Consider the following 17,545-nt stretch of genomic DNA (forward strand, 5'->3'; position numbering starts at 1 on the left):
GTCTGGACTGGTTTGATGACAAATATGTTGATTTGTTCGTGTTTGGTTCCTAATCAGTTACAGAGCATCAGCGTATTGATCTTTGCTGTAGCGAAGCTGCATTGATCAATGATCAGTCAATAATCAGCAAGGTGTTACTTTATCACCTGCATTTCCTTCTCAAACCCTGGAAGTCTTTTTAAATGTGAACATTTTCCCTCACATTGTGAAGCATCTGAATAATAAAACTGACACAATTTCCTACTTTACTACACTATGTTGGCAACAGTCGTCCTCCGCCAGCCTCCTGCTTTGACAAGCATAACAAGTCATCTATAATGGATGAATATCAGGAAATGTATGCAGGCAACAGAACCCTCAAAGGTTGTGTCCACCCATGAGACGCAGCTGAAGGCAGGGAGTCCCTCAGTCTGTGGTTTATGTCACAATCTGAAAGATGAACTACGAGGCGACTTTCAATAGTTTCGCACACACACATGCACAGAAACGATAAACATGCGCTCGATTTTCACAAACACACTCTCTCAAACTCAATTTGCAGGAACACTGATTCTGATGGAAAACATCTGACATTCAGACACGCACAGACATGAGCACCAGCCTCAGACAACAATATACATCACTGTTTTATTGCAGCCCTCCTACACATTTACAAAACATGGATTACTCCAGTTTGTAGTGCTCTCCTGCGCTTCTTCTTTGCCGTCTTGTTTTTTTCCCCTCTCAATTGTTTCTGCTTCTCACAGCGGTCGCTCCATCTGTCTTTCGGCGTTGCGTAACAAAAGGGCCTCCTTCTTTGTATGCATCTGTGCAAACTCATCTTTTTCTCTGTACATTCATGTGTGGGGGATTGAAATGCAGCACGCTTTTCATTCATGTCCTCGTGCAGGATGTAGAATTGCTTTCTGCACTGTAGGGCATGTTGAGTTCCCCGATATAGGTGGCGTGGTCGGGACACACATCTCCACACCCTTAAGACAAAACCCAACAGAGCCATGTTAATAAAGATAAATAAAGCAGTGACATGCTTACTTCAGCTTGGTCTTTACAGTTGGTTGCTAATGACTGCGCAGAGGAACGCTTAAGGATTCAGTGTAAATGCAGAAATTATTTCACAAAATGAATTCACATGCCAGCTTCTCTGAACAGTGTAGCTGAAGAAATCACCATTTGGACAGCCGGGTATCGAGGTGGAAAATGAGCTTCAGCCACATAACGACAAGTGGATGATGACGACACACTCATAGTAAAGCCTGGAGTCTGGTATTATTCTGACACAAAGCACTTGCATTTTATATTATTATTATTATTATTATTATTATTATTAGTATTATTATTATTATTATTATTATTATTATTATTATTATTATTAATAGTAGGAGTAGTAGGAGTAGTGGTGGTGGTGGTGGTAGTGGTAGTAGTAGTAGTCGTAGTCATAGTAGTAGTCGTAGTCATAGTAGTAGGAGTAGTCATAGTAGTAGTCGTAGTAGTAGTGATGGTAAATGGACTGTACTTGTATAGCACCTTTCTATCTTATCAAAATACTCAAAGCACTTTACAACACAATCTGTCCTCATTTACTCATTCATACAGAACTCTACTAGATCTGTACAAAGCTCATTGAACAAATCATTCTAAAGAGACTAATCAGAGCTTTATCACATTCATGCACCGATGGGACACACATCAGAGGCAATGAGGGGTTCATTGTCTCGCACAAGGACACTTCAGCATATGACTTCTTGTGGATTCGAACCCCAACTGTTGCATTGGAGGACAACTGCTCTAACCACTCAGCCACAGCCGCCCCTGATGGAATATTATTACAATATTTTTGGAGACAAGACGGGATTTCTTTTTTAAGGAGTAATGTTGCATTATTACCTTAAATAGCTGCTATTATTTAACAGGAAAATGGGGAGTGTTGTAAAGAGGTGAAGAAGAGAGTCCAGGCAGGATGGAGAAAAGTTTCAGGAGTAATTTGTGACAAAACGGTGGCAGCAAAGGTCAAAGGAAAAGTTCACAAGACAGTGGTGAGACCAGCTATGTTGTATGGTCTGGAGACGGTGTCTTTGACAAAAAGACAGGAGAAAGAACTGGAAGTGGCAGAAATGAAGATGTTGAGGTTCTCCTTAGGAGTGAGCACAGGTTGAACAACTTGGAGATAAAGTTAGAGAGGCCAGACTGAGATGGTTTGGACATGTCCAGAGGAGGGACAGTGGGCGTATTGGTAGAAGGATGTTAGAAATGCAGCTGCCAGGAAAAAGATGGAGGAGATGCAGTTAGAGAGGACATGGAGATGGAGGAGGACTCGCTATGGTAACCCCTGAAGAAAGAACAGACATAAGAGGAAGAAGAACATGAACTTGTAATCGATACAAGAAAATGTCAGATCATAGAAGCTTCTGTTGGTGAAAAGCTTTAAAATTCACATGAAAAGTTGTGATTTCATTAAATATGCTTTTGCACAACAAGACACTGCATGGAAGAAATGCATCAACGACCATTTACGGTGTCTGACAAGTGTAATATGGAGGCAATAATAAATTTAAGTGACTGCTCCGGAAGACTTGTCAGGATCTGTGTTTTTCATTACGTCTTGTTTATAGTCTTTTGTGTTTTAGTTTATGCTGATTTATTGTTTTGTGATTTTTGGATTTAGTTTCCTTACTTGTGTTTTCCTCCGTGGTCCTTTAATTCCCTCCTCCTCAGTCAGTTCCCTGCTCAAATCAATCATCCTGCCACGCCCACTCCCATCTGTTCCCAGTCAGCATTCAGCTCAGGTGTCTCCACTTCCTCATCAATCCTGTTCTATATATTCAGTCCACATTTCTTTACTTATCAGCATAGGTAGGTTTTTATGCCACAGTTTCAAGTCCTCCCCTTATGTTGTGCACGGATTAACTTGGTGTTTTTGTAAGTACTTTTTCTGTCACTTCAGTGTTTTTGTTTTGTTAAAGTATTTTAGTTGTTCCTTCCAGCTCCTTGTGTGCGTCTGCATTCTGGGTTCAAACCTACGATCGACCTTGAAAAGACTCCTGTTTATGATGAGACTGCACTGAGGTGGCCCAGACAACAGATGAATATTCAGTTTTGTTTTTTTCTAATACAGTATACAGTAGTCCCTCGTTTATTGCGGGGGTCACGTTCCGGACCCCTCCTCCGCAATAAGTGAAAACTCGAGAAGTAGGGACGTTATAATTATTTTAGTATGTATATATATCTTAAGGCTTTAGAAACCCTTCGCACGCTCTTGCAATGTTCTACACTCTTAAACCTACGTCATTTTAACAACAAACATATGTAGCTACTAAATTTTACTCACTAGCTCTGCAGAACAACAGCAGCTCGGTTCCAGTCCGACTAGGTTCCGTTTCGGCAGACATACCCTGCAAGTTCTGGTTGGCTCTCTAGCTCGGGGTAGTTCCAGTGGGCTCCGGAGAGAACGCCGGACCTCCGAGTGGTTCCTCCCTACTCAGAAGGCAGAGGGTCGGTGAGCAGCACTCAGATTCACCGATGAGTCTGGAGGTCCGGTTCTCATTTGGTTCCCGGTCTGTTCCATGCGGCTATCTGCATCCGCTGGGCACCAAAGTCACTGTAGGAATAAAGACCAAATTTTTCGGATTGCATCAAAACTTTCCCTGCATTTCAGCAGAAGGCAATGGGGCTTCTGGGTGGGGCACTGTTGGCTTCTGGGAAATGTAGTCGTTTTGATTGGCGATACAGTATAGGCTTATTGAGAGGAAACTACTAAATTGCGGCGCCTGTCCGAAGTTTTTTTTTTCATTACTTTTTACTGTACAGTATCCCGTACTGTCCCAATCACGTGTTATATTAAAGTTGACAATCGTGTCGTGTACAATTTTATTTTCTTGTGTACAACCTTTGAAAAACTGCAAAAGAGCTAGTTTGTGAAAATCGAACCGCGAAGTAGCGAGGAACTGCTGTAATATATTTACCACAGCATTAAGCAAATAACTTGGTGACCTAGCATAACCCCAAAATTTAAAGTGTTTGTGTTTACAATAGTAACTATTTTAAGTTTGCACACGCTGTGTGGTTACAGAAGCAGTTAAATGTATTGTGACAACCTAATAATGTAACTGCAATTAAAGTAATTGCTTTATGACAACACTGAAGACACTTCTATAATGTTGATAACTCAAACAAAATGCTCCAACCTGCATCTAAACATGGCAAACTAGCTCGGAGTGAAAGCACGGCATCATGAATGAATCCATTTTATTTCAAGGCTTTTTGATCGTGGTTCCTTTTGAAATGCTGAGAGAGAAAAAATAAACATCTGAATTTGTGTCCTCTTTACTAAAAGGCAGAAGGGCTGTTTCATCGGGGGCCATCATGGTTTAATTTTCTTTGCCAGCTTTTGCAGCATCTCTGCAACTGACCAGAAAAAAAAAAAGAAACCAATAAAAAAATATATATTCTGTTGCTGAAAGCTTGTCTGGAGCCCACAGCAATGAATGAGCAAGCTCCTCACTCCTTAAACAGCAGAAACTCAGCACATGTTCCATACATTATTTAACCACTGAAGACCAGAACACACTTCTCTCTGTAACCTTTATTTTCAACAGGGGAACTTGATTGCTTATTGCTGTGTGTAATAATTTGTATTGGTGTGAGTGAGAGTGAATGATAGTCTCGTTTGTCTCTGTGTCCCTGTGATGGACTGGAGACCTGTCCAGGGTGTTCCTCGCCTCTCACACAGTGATGGTTGGAAATGGGCACTAGTGACGCCAGCAACCTGAAAAGGAAGAAGTGGGTAAAAATAATGATGGATGGATGGATTTATGTCACTGTGATGAAGACTCGTCGGCACAGCCAACATCGCTGATGAAGGATCTCAATGCAAATATTTACCTGAGCAGCCCAAACCAAAACCTTTGTAATCTGATTCATATCATACATCAGTCTCTCTAATGTGGAGTGGCAGATGTATCTGCCAAGAATCCTTTGCAGGAAGTTAAATCAGGAAATGAAAAGGAGTCTGTTTTGTCACGTTTCAAGGTGAAGCTTGAATGGACTTTAAGCACAACACATTGTTTTCAAAGGACGAAAAGTTTCCTTCAGCTTTTCTGCAACAGCCTGAGTCTAAATGGTAAATGGACCGCTGGTATCCAGCACTTTCCTAGTCATCCTGACCACTCAAAATGCTTTTACGGTACAAGTCACATTCACCTTTTCACACGTGCGCACCCACAGATTGGGCAGCCTGGGGTTTAATGTCCTGCCCAGGCACATTTCAGCATGTGGCAGAGCATGCTGGGATCAAACCACTAACTTTCTGATCGACGGACTTCCGCTCTTGTTTCTGAGCTACAGCTGCTCATAAATATTACTAATGTTACTCAAATTATTCTGATGACTGATGGGAAATGGACTGCAGTTATCGCACGACATATAATTTAGTACAGATCTTCTAATTTCCCAATATTTACAACACATTTTGAACAAAACCCTGATTTCGCTGATGGCCCATTTGTCATTTTTATCCTATTATTGATTATTGTTTAGTGATCATTCAATTTTTTTTAATCTACTGTGCTATTTTAAGCGATGTTGCGACACATCAGAGTAAAAAGGCTCTTTAAATCTTACCGTATACGAGCCATACAACAATAACGAGGTTTCTATTCTGTTCTGTTTTCTATAAAAAGAACACAAGTTTGACATGAGGTGGAACAAATGTAGTGATCTTTGTGATCTTGTCGCTTTTCTTTTCAGACGCAGTACACACACTAATTCTGCAACAGGTTCAGTTTTTCAACAAACCCCAAACGTGCCAAGACGATGTACACTAAGTCAGACTGTCGACTGACAATGTCATCATGTCGAGAGGATTCACAAAACTGCTATAAAATACTTTGTAACCTGAAATATTTCAAAAAACGTTCCACACTGCAGGTCCCATCTCTATAGTTTGTCATTTTAGGATGCGCCTCATTGGAAAGGTTTTTTTTCTCCTTTAGAGAACATGATTGTGTTTCCTATAAAAGGGGAAGTTCACACAGTGGAAAGTTGTCTTCTCTTCTTTTCTCTTAGTTCAGAGTGTCCTGAACAAGAGTAGAAACTCCAGCTCATGTTTGTGATGCCAGCAGATTGTGTCTGAACACAGGAGGATCTGCACGTTCTCAGACCCCATTAAATCATTTGTATTCATGCTGGTACTGTCGTCAAGCCTTTTGGTTGTCATTGCACATGCACACACAAATGCACACGAACGTTATCACAAAAAAAAATAAAAAAAAATACAGCTTTTATTTTTGAGGTAATTGTTTTCTTCTCGGAAAGCCTTCTTATCAGTCTTATTATTCCGGAGAAAACCCACAGGTGCACGGAGGGAACATGCAAACTCCACCCAGAAAAGCCCCCGGCTGGGATTCAATCCAGCGACCTCACTGCGAGGCGGCAGCTCTACCATCTGAATCACTGTGCGGCCAAATTTAAACCAACCTCCAAATAATAAAGTGAAGATGTAGGAACGAGTCACTTTCTAACACAAACTGTAATTCATCTATAGATGTGGAGACATTCTTTAAAATGTGCATGTTTGATTTCCTGCCTATAATCTTTAAATAAGTAAATGTACTTTATGCAGAAATAAATCCAATAAGGAAACATAATGTCTGGAGAGGAAGAAACAAACACAATGTTTTTTATTTTGTTATTTTTATGTGAATATAATTTAAAAAAATATATAAAACCAGTTGTTTTTTTTTGTTTTTTTGCAGGAATTGATTTTATAAAATAAAATGAAACTGTAGTTGGTCCTTGAGCTGAGTGCCACGATGCTTAAAAAAAAAATAAAAATTTTAGATTTACAAACAACCTTGGGTAGCCTTTCTTTGCACAAACTCTCATTAGTTTGGTTTTTGATTTAATACTGTTGCTCTTTTAGCTGTTCTTCTCCAATCTCATTATTTTTATTCAGTTTGTTCTGGATCAATGTTGTTAATGTTATGTCAAAAAAACATAACAGTTTTAATTTAAATATATTGAAACTGTAGTTAAGTTACAATTAGCAACAAATTAGCTAAAAGCTAAAGGAGCATAAAAATATCAGGTTCCATTATTGCCAAAAATATGTTTGTGTCTATGTGAAGTGTGTATATAGCGTGCTGTGTATATGTAAGGTGATATGTTATACATCACCTTACATATACACAGCACGCTATATACATACATTACATAGACACGTAAGCAAATTTTTGGCACTAATGGAACCTCATACAAATTTTAATATTTCAAAAAAGCTTAAAAGTTTCAACCAACACATTGAAGAGCACTTTTTCTGCTCCGAAACATTTTGAAATATGAACGGATAAAGCTGAAATAATTTGATTTTTAAAAACGCTTCGAAGTAACAATAAATAGCTGACTCAGCACTCAGACAAGAAACATGCTGACTCACCATTTTAGCTCAGCATTTAAGCTTGTTGTTGCTGCAAAGGTGGAAATGTTCACATATTCACAGTTTACTCTTTTAGTCCTGAAAGTCTTGCCTCGTTTAATAAACCCACCTGCAGCCCAGCAGGGCAGGGCTGTTTCTCGGCAGCGCCTGTCATGTGAGCACAAATCCATTAAAGCACGAGCAGTTCTTTATTCGTCTCACCTGCTGTGTGTGCGCCGCGCACGCAGCAGCGACTGACGAGCTGGTTGCGTGTGTTTCCTGTTCAAATCTCTGCAGCTGCTCTTTCAAGCATTTTTGAAATCAGGTGCAAAAGTGTCAGGGTTATCTGCTGATGGACGACCTTACTTAGACGTCATCGCAGTACATGCTCGTTCAGAGCAGAAACAGGAATTACTACAAAGTGTGTGTGCGTGTGTGTTTAAACCTGACTGAAGGCTTTACTGTTGGGGTCCTCAGTAAAACTGCCCTCTGATTCAATTACCTCTACAAACTGAGCTGTTCGGGGCAACAAGAGCCTAAAGGACATCATGCCCTGCGTTCACTCAGACTCTTTGGCACAGATTTGAACAAAGAGTCTTATTATTTCAGAAATGGACTTTTACCGGATTGATTCCTGCCTTTTTTTTTTTCTTCTCTTTCCTTTAAGTCTTCAAGCATTTCCTGCACGTCTTCCCGGAGAAGTGATTCCTGAAGTTGCACATAATCCTTCACGTGTCGGAACTCTTCAAATTTAATTAGGATAAAATTACCTTGCAGTGTTTTTTTTTTCTCTCACTAAGCTAAATGACATTGCTTTTCATAGTATGCTGGGGGTAATAAATGAGCGCGTTTTGAACTTCTCATAATTCAGAACTATGCAAGTGTTTTGCATAATTTCACTTCTAATTAGACTGGTCAGTGGAGACATCATCTGATTAGATTCAGACCTTTAGGTGTTGCTCTGTTTTATTTGGGCTGCCATCTGAATATAAATGTAAAGGGGGGTGGGGGGGGTACTGTAACGCAACACTGGCGTACATCGTTTTACGACTTTTGATTTCACTCAACCTCGTTATCTCTGATGTTACATACTGGCAAATTGTGATGTACGGGCGTGATAAATTTGCGTGCAGGGCCATAATGTGTGTAATTGAAACATGAGCAAATCTTCCCGTTTCACTCACCTCTCCAAGTACCAGCTGTGCGACTGAAGAGCAGAGCCTCCCTTGAACATTTTATACTGTACACTGCATGGTGGTAAACACAGAGAGAAATCGTGGGGTGGCGTTCAACCAATTTCCGTGTCTCACATTTTCTGGTATGAGTGTGTACATTATTATATACTGACAAATTATAGTCAGCTTATTGTAACCACTTACTATTTTACCAGACAAATATTTGTATCATGATTGTTTGGTACAGATGTTAAACCAGTACAGGGCATGTATGAGGACATCGGGGCAGTGGTGAGATGTGCGGTAGGAGTGACTGATGGCTTCAAGGTGGAGGTGGGAGTGCATCAAGGATCGGCTCTGAGCCCCTTCTCGTTTGCTCTGGTGATGGACTGACTAATAGATGAGGTCAGGCAGCAATCCCCGTGGACTGTGATGTTTGCAGATGACATTGTAATCTGTAGTGAGAACATTGAACAGGTGCAAGAGAACTTGGAGAGGTGGAGGTATGCACTTGAAAGAAGAGGAAAGAAAGTCAGCCGTAGTAAGACAGTGTGTGTGTGAATGAGAGGGAGGCCGGTGGAACAGTGAGGCTACAAGGAGCAGAGGTCACAAAGGTGCAGGACTTCAAGTACTTGGGGTCCACTGTCCAGGAACATGAGGAATGTGGTAAAGAAGTGAAAAAGAGAGTCCAGGCAGGATGGAGTGGATGGAGAAAAGTTTCAGAAGTGATTTGTGACAAAAGGGTGTCGGCAAAGGTCGTTGGAAAAGTTTACAAGACAGTGGTGAGACCAGCTGTGTTGTATGGTCTGGAGACAGTGGCATTGACAAAAAGACAGGAGAAAGAACTGGAAGTGGCAGAAATGAAGATGTTGAGGTTCTCCTTAGGAGTGACAAGGGTGGATAAGATTTGGAACGAGATCATCAGAGGTACAGCACATGTTAAACAACTGGGAGATAAAGTGAGAGAGGCCAGACTGAGATGGTTTGGACATGTCCAGAGGGACAGTGGGTATACTGGTAGAAGGATGTTAGAAATGCTTCTGCCAGGAAAAAGACAGAGGAGATACATGGATGCACTTAGAGAAGTCATGGAGGTAGATGGAGTGAGGACGGAGTGAGATGGAGGAGGATGACTCACTGTGGTGACCTCTGAAGAGGGAAAAGCTGAAAGAAGACATAAATGTAACACCACCTGCCTCAGGCTGTTACATCTGAAGGTGTAAAACGGCAACTTCATGAAACAAACGGAAAGTTTTTAAAAAAACAGGACATTGTTCAAAGTAACTTTCAATCTAAACCAAGAGCCACAAGACACACGTCTCTCAGCAGTTATTGTTTGTTTTAGACACATTAGCATTTATTTGTGCCTCGGTATCAAACCTAAACTGAAGCTTCAGAAAACGGATACTTTTCTAATATATTTACCGTTTCAGCAGCTTTGGGCTTTTTATGTTCTTGTCACCTTCTTTACCTTCATTCAAATGGTAAAGTTTTAAGGCTGTGTTTGTCGTTAAGTTTTCGGGCATTCTGGCAAAACTTCAGTGCCTTTTTTATTTGACATGTTTTACTTTGGCTGCTTTTCAACTCATTTTGGTCTGTCACTTTTTTTCAGTTCAACAAAGAAATGGGGAAATAAATTTTGTGACAGACTGTTAGACTAAAGATTTTATTTAAAATAGTTTTGTTTCCAACTCGTCTATGTGCCGACTCAACACCGGTTCATTCTTAAAGTTTAGCAGCCTTTTTTATGCCTGAATGATTTGTCGAACAACAACTCAAAACCTTTCCCTAAAAATGAACAGTTCTGGACTACAAATGAGTGAAGAAGAAGCTGAAGTTCACAGGATTTTAACGGAGTCCAAGAAAATCTGGCTCCTTGGAAGCAAAAAAATAAAGAACTGATGACCCAAGAATACTGAATGCTGTCCATGCTGCTGACTGATCCCGACTAATCACTGGAATAAAACTCAGAAACCAGGTCAGTTTGAACACCAGACATGGAGATGTAGCCAAGGAGCAAAACGAAGCGTGACGAGGAGGACATTGACACCATTTCTTCCTTCAGTCTTCGCATGGAAAAGGGGAAAATGAGATATGAACTCTGACAAAAACACAGAAATGCAGCATTGTGTGTTTCAGCGACTCGTGGCTGCAGAGTCCGATCTCTGACCTGTCGCTCAAACTAACAAAGCAGGAGAGGCGGACAGTTTTTGTCAGCTTTAAAAAAGAAACCATCAAACAGTCTGGGTTGCTTTTAGTTGCTATGCTAATGCTGAAACCAGAAAAACATAGTAGCTAAAACATGTTTTTAATAAAAAATCAATGTAAATAAAACACTATGGATTTGTTTAGTGTTGAAGAAAGGCTAAAATCAGAGAATTTTCATTCAACTGGACTCATGTTCAAATACTCTTCTTACAGTAAAACATGCATCTTATTTCTAAGGTAAAGCTTAGATTGATTGTTTACTTTCTGTGTTAATTTCAAACATTGTTTTGATTTAAACCATAAAATAAAAAAAAAAGTTTAAACCAATATTTTATGCCACCATCCGGCAGATCAGATGATTTTTTTTCTTCTTACTATTAAGTGTTTGAAGCTCTGAACAGTTTACCTGCTACAAAAGGCAAAAGAACAATAATATATTGGCCTGTGCCTGTCTTTTAGCAAAATGTCTCGTAAATCAATGAGTGGATTTTAATGAAACTCTCAGTAGGTATTTATTAGATTTACGTCTACAATTGTTAAACTGTTGGGGTCATCTCAATTTAAGATGGCCGCCACAGCCAAACGGTTATTGGAAACACAAAAATTGCTATAGCTCAGCCAGTTTTACAGATATTGAGCTAAAATTTGGCATGGTAGTAGCTGAAAATCATCCTTAACTCATACGCTGAGTGCTAAAATATCACATGAAACCGAGTTTAAATAAATTTCAAGTTTTCACCAAAACTGCTTTAACTTTGACACTTTTAAACATAAAATCTTCTTAGTTAAAAACTCTAGCATGACAAGTTTTAAGTATTTGACGTAAGAAGACAAAAAGCCTGCAGAGATGCACTTTTTTAACTTATCAACAACTTTAGATGGTTTGAATTTGATGGATCAAACAGTTTACAAGAGAAGAGCTTCCACTAAATACAAAGAGGAACAGAAAACATCCAGAGCATTAATACAGCTCCTTTATTTTGCACAAGTTCACCTACAAGAATTTAAAGGGAACATTTTTATTCTAGGCGGGGTTTTGTAATAATAACTCCCATATTGTCAACAAACTGTAAAAATTATTCCTTAATGGAATGCATATCGCCCGCCACATTTAGGGCCAGAGTTTTAAACTAATATCATCTTCTGTTGACAAACTGTGTTATAGCCTTGTAATATCATGAGATGTAGTGTTCAGAGATGTGTTGTGAATGACTCTCAGCTACTACCACTTGAAATTAGCTCAATATCTGTAAGCTGAGTTAGAACTGTGTGTTGGTTTGTATCAATTAGCTGTACTGGCCATGTTGAATTAAAATGACTGTAAAAGTTACTCAGTTGTAGATATTCATTTAGAGTCAGAGTCAGAGTCAGAGTCAGAGTTTCTTTATTGTCATTCGCACCTCATGTGGTACATGTGGTGGAGCGAAATTATGTACGCAGGGTCCCAGTTACATCCAACAATAAAATGTATAAGAAAAACAGTAATAACATCTAAGATATGAACTAAGAAAAACATCAACTAAATATACACTAAGCACTCATAACATAAAACATTGAACATCACCACAAACATGAACATGAGTCTGTGAGCAGATGTGCACGCATGAACACATCAACATTGAAACAGATCAGCAGCAACATGAAACAGATCAGCAGCAACATGATATGGTTTTTCACAGTGATTATTCTAGTTAGAGATTCATGAGTCTAACAGCCTCAGGGTAGAAGCTGTTCCTCAGTCTAGTGGTTCTACACTTAATGCTCCTTAACCTCCTTCCTGAGGGGAGTGGGGCAAAAAGTGTGTGTGCTGGGTGGGTGGGGTCCTTCATGATGCAGGTGGCCCTCTTCCTGCATCTGGAGGTGTAGATGTCTGTGATGGTGGGGAGACTGATTCCGACAGATTTCTGTGCAGCCTTCACCACTCTCTGCAAAGCTTTTCTTTCTGCAGCTGTGCAGCCTCCATGCCACACATTGATGCTCGAGCACAGGATGCTCTCCACTGCACACCTGTAGAAGGAGGTGAGGACTGAGCTTCCCAGACCAGCTCGCCTCAGCCGTCTGAGGAAGTAGAGTCTCTGATGAGCTTTCTTGATCAGGCTGGTGGTGTTGTTGCTCCAGCTGAGGTTGTCATTCATGTGTACACCCAAGTACTTGTAGCTGGAGACCACTTCCACCGCAGATCCTCTTATGTTCAGGGGGGTGTAGGTGTTTTTGTTCCTTCTGAAGTCCACAATCATCTCCTTTGTCTTCTTCACATTGATGTGAAGATTATTCTCTCTGCACCAGCTCTCCAGGTGTTCCACCTCCTGCCTGTAGCTGGACTCATCATTGTTTGTGATGCATCCCACCACCGCTGTATCATCTGCAAACTTTACAATGTGACAGCCTGGATGGGTAGCTGCACAATCATATGTGAGCAGAGTAAACAGGAGGGGGCTCAACACACATCCCTGAGGAGAGCCAGTGCTGAGGGTTATGGTGGAGGAGGAGAGGTTGTGGATCCTCACTAACTGTGGTCTGTTTGTTAAAAAGTCTAGTACCCAGTTGCAGATGGAGGGGCTTAGTCCTAGTGTGGATAGTTTGTCCATCAGGGTTTGGGGGATCATGGTGTTGAAGGCGGATGTGAAGTCCACAAAGAGCATACGGACGTAAGAGTTTTTCTGCTCCAGGTGGTTGAGTGCAGTGTGGACCACAGAGGAGATTGCATCCTCTGTTGATACTTCCTCAAACTTTAAGTCCGTGAGATATTTTGCTAACAGAGACAAAAGTAAAAATAGGAGTATCTTTTTTTTTTTTTTAGCAGTAAGTGATACTGATCATTTCATGTAATCCTACGATGACGCTGATGGACTGACGTGGACCGTGAATAATTAATTATTTTCAAACTGGCTCCTCTTGAGTCCGTTGGTCTGTTGCATCAAAGCAAAGAGTTCACGCTGCTCCTTTAAACACATTTTTCACCAGTTTGGTTTGAGTGAGCTTGAAATCCTCACCCAAATTATCACCAAAGGTATTTGATTTGATTTTACAAGACACGTCCACTCCACGTAGAACTTCTCAAAGCTTTTAAAGACTAGACGAGCTGAAACATGGCAGAAGACAACCCAGCTGCTGTTTTTGAATTCTGATTGAAGGTTTTTTCTGTAATTGGCTCTTTTTGTTGAGTTTATTGAATGTTAAAGTAAATTCTGTGTTCTGGACGGTGGAAGGCAGAGACCACAAGTCATGTGTGTGTGTGTGTGTGTGTGTTGACAGGGTGCGGCTAGAAGCGTTCTCCGACAACAGCGGGAAGCTGCAGCTCTCCCTGCAGGAGATCATCGAGTGGCTGACGGCCAAGGACGAGGAGCTGTCGGAGCAGCTGCCCATAGGAGGCGACGTGGGGGCGGTCCAGCACCAGAGAGAGTTCCACCAGGTTATTACTCCAACACACACACGCACACGCACACACACACATACAAAGGCTCTGTGTATGACAAACAGAATAAAATATCTGATCCTTTAGGGGGTCAGATTTAAATCGACAAAACACGAGACATGATCAAAGTTTGGATATCCAACTTAAAAAATGCATTCAAAAGACTAATCCTGTTATAAATTAAGTTAAGATTCCAAGTTCTGAAGTATATTTAAATTTCCACACCACATTCCAAACCAAATGGCAGTTTCCAATGACGTGTTTCATATTTTAATCCACTTAACGAAGTTATTGAACTTCTATCAGCAGAGAATTGGATCAATTTGTGTAAAATAGTTCAGAATACAGAAATGTGCTAAAATGAGTAGCCAAGTCACAGTTCTGAAATTTTTATTAACTGATGTGTAGCGCCCGTACAACGTAGCTGAAGAGTTAACCAATAGGTTAGGTTGAAATATAGTACGTTGGTCGAGGCCCTGGGAACGTTATTTTAAAGATAGTTGTGCTAACAGCTTACAGGAGATGCAACTTACTGTTTATATTGTATTTAATTTAATGGCGGTGCCTCCACTTTGTAGGAAAATGTGACTTTACACTTTGTTTAACCCAATGAGAATTTAATTCTGATAAGTGTATGTTTATATTAAATACACTCTCTTATAATACAACCCCCCCACCCCCCACTAAAAGTAACTTTAAAATAAGACACCGATGCCTGATTTAATTTTAAAATACACTTTTAGTAAGAACAATATAGTAAAAACAATATGTAAATAGAATAACTAATTGGTGTCACAAATAAAGAACAAAAACAACTTTTCACAGTACTTTCAGTGCTTTCGATTCAACCCAAATATTTGCAGTCCAAGTATTACCTTAATATTTTGTAAAGGCTTTTAAAACATCAAATTCAACCCCAAAATAACCCGTTGCAGGCCTGAATCGATGCATCTGACTGAGCAAAATAAAATCCAAAGCATGTGCATTGATTTAGTTTTGTACTCACAAATCCTCCGAAGTTTTGAGATTGGATCGGAAAAAGGTAGATGTGGCGATCCCTTTAATATGGCAATGAGTAAAGTAGTCAGGTGATGTCACACAAACACCGAGATCCTTCCTGTCAGCAACCTCACAGATGGGAATCCAACGGCTGAATGAGGAACTTCTACTCGTCCAGCTGGTCCAAAGAATAGCTCCTGGTCCACTGTTCACATTAACAGCTCTGTCCCTTTATATTCCTTAGTAAAACGCACTGCCTTCTCATATGGAGCCATTAAAAGCTCAACCAGCCACTAATGTTTAGATTTACATTTCAGTATACGATAATCTGAGCTACTATAACGTGCTAGCATGCTAAAATGCTAATTACACTTAGCATGGTTTTCAGCTATACACTGCATCATTCTGAAATAGCATAAAAAATACAGACAAAAGTATTTATCTTTCATATGCTTCTTAAAGTCTGTTACAGTCGGAAACTCCGCATTAACCCTTGTAATGGACAGCTTTACTCTGTTATCGCTGTGCGCTCTGCCTCGTCTGGTTTTTCACACCGACTCACATTTCATGCAGCGTACCATAAATCCCGCCCACTGCCATCTGATTGGGCAAAATAAAATGCTTAATCCAATACTGAACAAGACTGACACTTAGCACAACTCAAAGAGTAGGTTGTAATCTGCCACATGGCACTATGTGCTGCACTCCTCGAACAAACTTTTATGTAACATTCAAGGAACATAGTAAAAATTGCCTGTTTCAGTCTGCTTAAACTAGATTTTCTTGACCAAATATGAACTGTTTTTGACCTGTTCATATTTATTCCACTCATCACTTGGACATTGTTTTTAAACTCAAATGATATTAGTTCAGCACTTGAGTTTGATACTATATAGCACAGTTCAAACTAGACTACAGATGTGTTTTAGATTAAGAGTCCGATTAAATAAGGGTCCAACCATTGTGGTTTTATTTATGTATTAATTTGTATTTGTTCTGTTTGAGTTTTGCCTTTTAGCAACATTTTCAGTGATCCTGTTTGTCTTAGGGTTTATGTTACCTGTTCTGCTCGGCAGTTTTGTTTGTTTCCTCTTCATAGTTTCTCTTAGTTTCTGTCTTACCTGTCACACACCTGCTGTTTATCTGTAGTCATCCCAGCTGTACTCACTCACCAATCAACCCACCCAGCACTCCTGTATGATAGTGTTCCCTTTCTTACCTGATTCAGCATACTTAAAAAAAAAAAAACTTCTTAAACTACTTTTAGCTTTTTGTTATTGTTCGGCCTCAAGGCAAATAAAAAGTATTCACCTGCTTGGATGGTTTATGTTGTTTTTGCCTTCATAAATCAACCATGCCCTTTACTTTGTTCAGTGTAGCAGTGAAATTGACATGATTCTGCTTTAAATGGTTGTTGAAACCACGTGCAGGCAGACAATTGGACACTTGCAGGTAAATAAGTAACTTAAGTTTATTTTAATAAACAAAACCAAATGCTGACGGGGCAACAAAACTTACTTTAGGAAATAGACGACGAGAGGGACGGAACACGACGGCCTCCACAGGACAATGCACGGACAAAGGAGGAACACAGAGACGCTGACTTTGACACTGACGAGACAGAATGACAAACACCTGGAGTGATGAAGATTGTAGACGGGGTGAGACCGGAGCTGAACACAACACAGCGCAGGAGAACAAAACACAGAAATCTCCACAGAAATCAAATTTCTACAAAGTGATGCTAATTAATTGAACGTATGAAAAACTGCACAAGCTGTTGCCTGTCTTCTTCATCTGGGAGAGAGGATACTGTTGAAGAAAACTCATTAAATCTTGACTCCAGTATACAGATTAACAGTCTCTGATGAGCGGCACTAAAGGCAGCAAAGGTAGTGAAAGGTTCAGCTGCTCTTCATCCCACATTGGCTGAGTTTGATTGACGCATATCAGCCTGCATGATGAGAGCCTTCACTGCTTTCTTACACAAGCCCAGTATTTTATTTATTTGTTTATTTAGGATTGTGGGATGGGAAAAAGTGGCTAAAGTGCTGTTCGTCATGGTTCGTCTACCCTTGTTAGCTTTACAGCACTGTATCTTTTACCTTTTTTGTAGAATATGTTGAAAAAAGAATAGATTTTGTGCCCAGGATCCTGTGCTGTAATCTGCGCAGCGTTTCGTAGATGGTTTTTGTGGAACGGCTCGGTGTCTTTCTACTTGGTGACAGCTAACACAGTCTTGAAACGATTCATTTCTTTTGGAGACGCAACAGAAAAGTGCACTTTGAGTTTCCAGATAACGAGAGTTTTCTGGCGGCTTTAGCAGATATCACAGTTATT

At 40.1% G+C, this 17,545-nt stretch overlaps 1 protein-coding gene across 1 annotated transcript in view; it reads left to right on the forward strand.

The window, feature by feature from the left end:
• Positions 1-17,545, forward strand: part of drp2 (dystrophin related protein 2) — a 180,445-nt gene that overhangs the window by 81,548 nt on the left and 81,352 nt on the right. Inside the window, exon 4 of the mRNA XM_037675513.1 lies at positions 14,047-14,203. Coding sequence (XP_037531441.1) covers positions 14,047-14,203 — 157 coding nt within the window. The remainder of the gene's footprint in view (positions 1-14,046; positions 14,204-17,545) is intronic.

Source organism: Nematolebias whitei, chromosome 4 (assembly GCF_014905685.2).
Source record: "Nematolebias whitei isolate Nwh7 chromosome 4, NemWhi1, whole genome shotgun sequence".
In the NCBI taxonomy this organism is placed as follows: domain Eukaryota; kingdom Metazoa; phylum Chordata; class Actinopteri; order Cyprinodontiformes; family Rivulidae; genus Nematolebias; species Nematolebias whitei.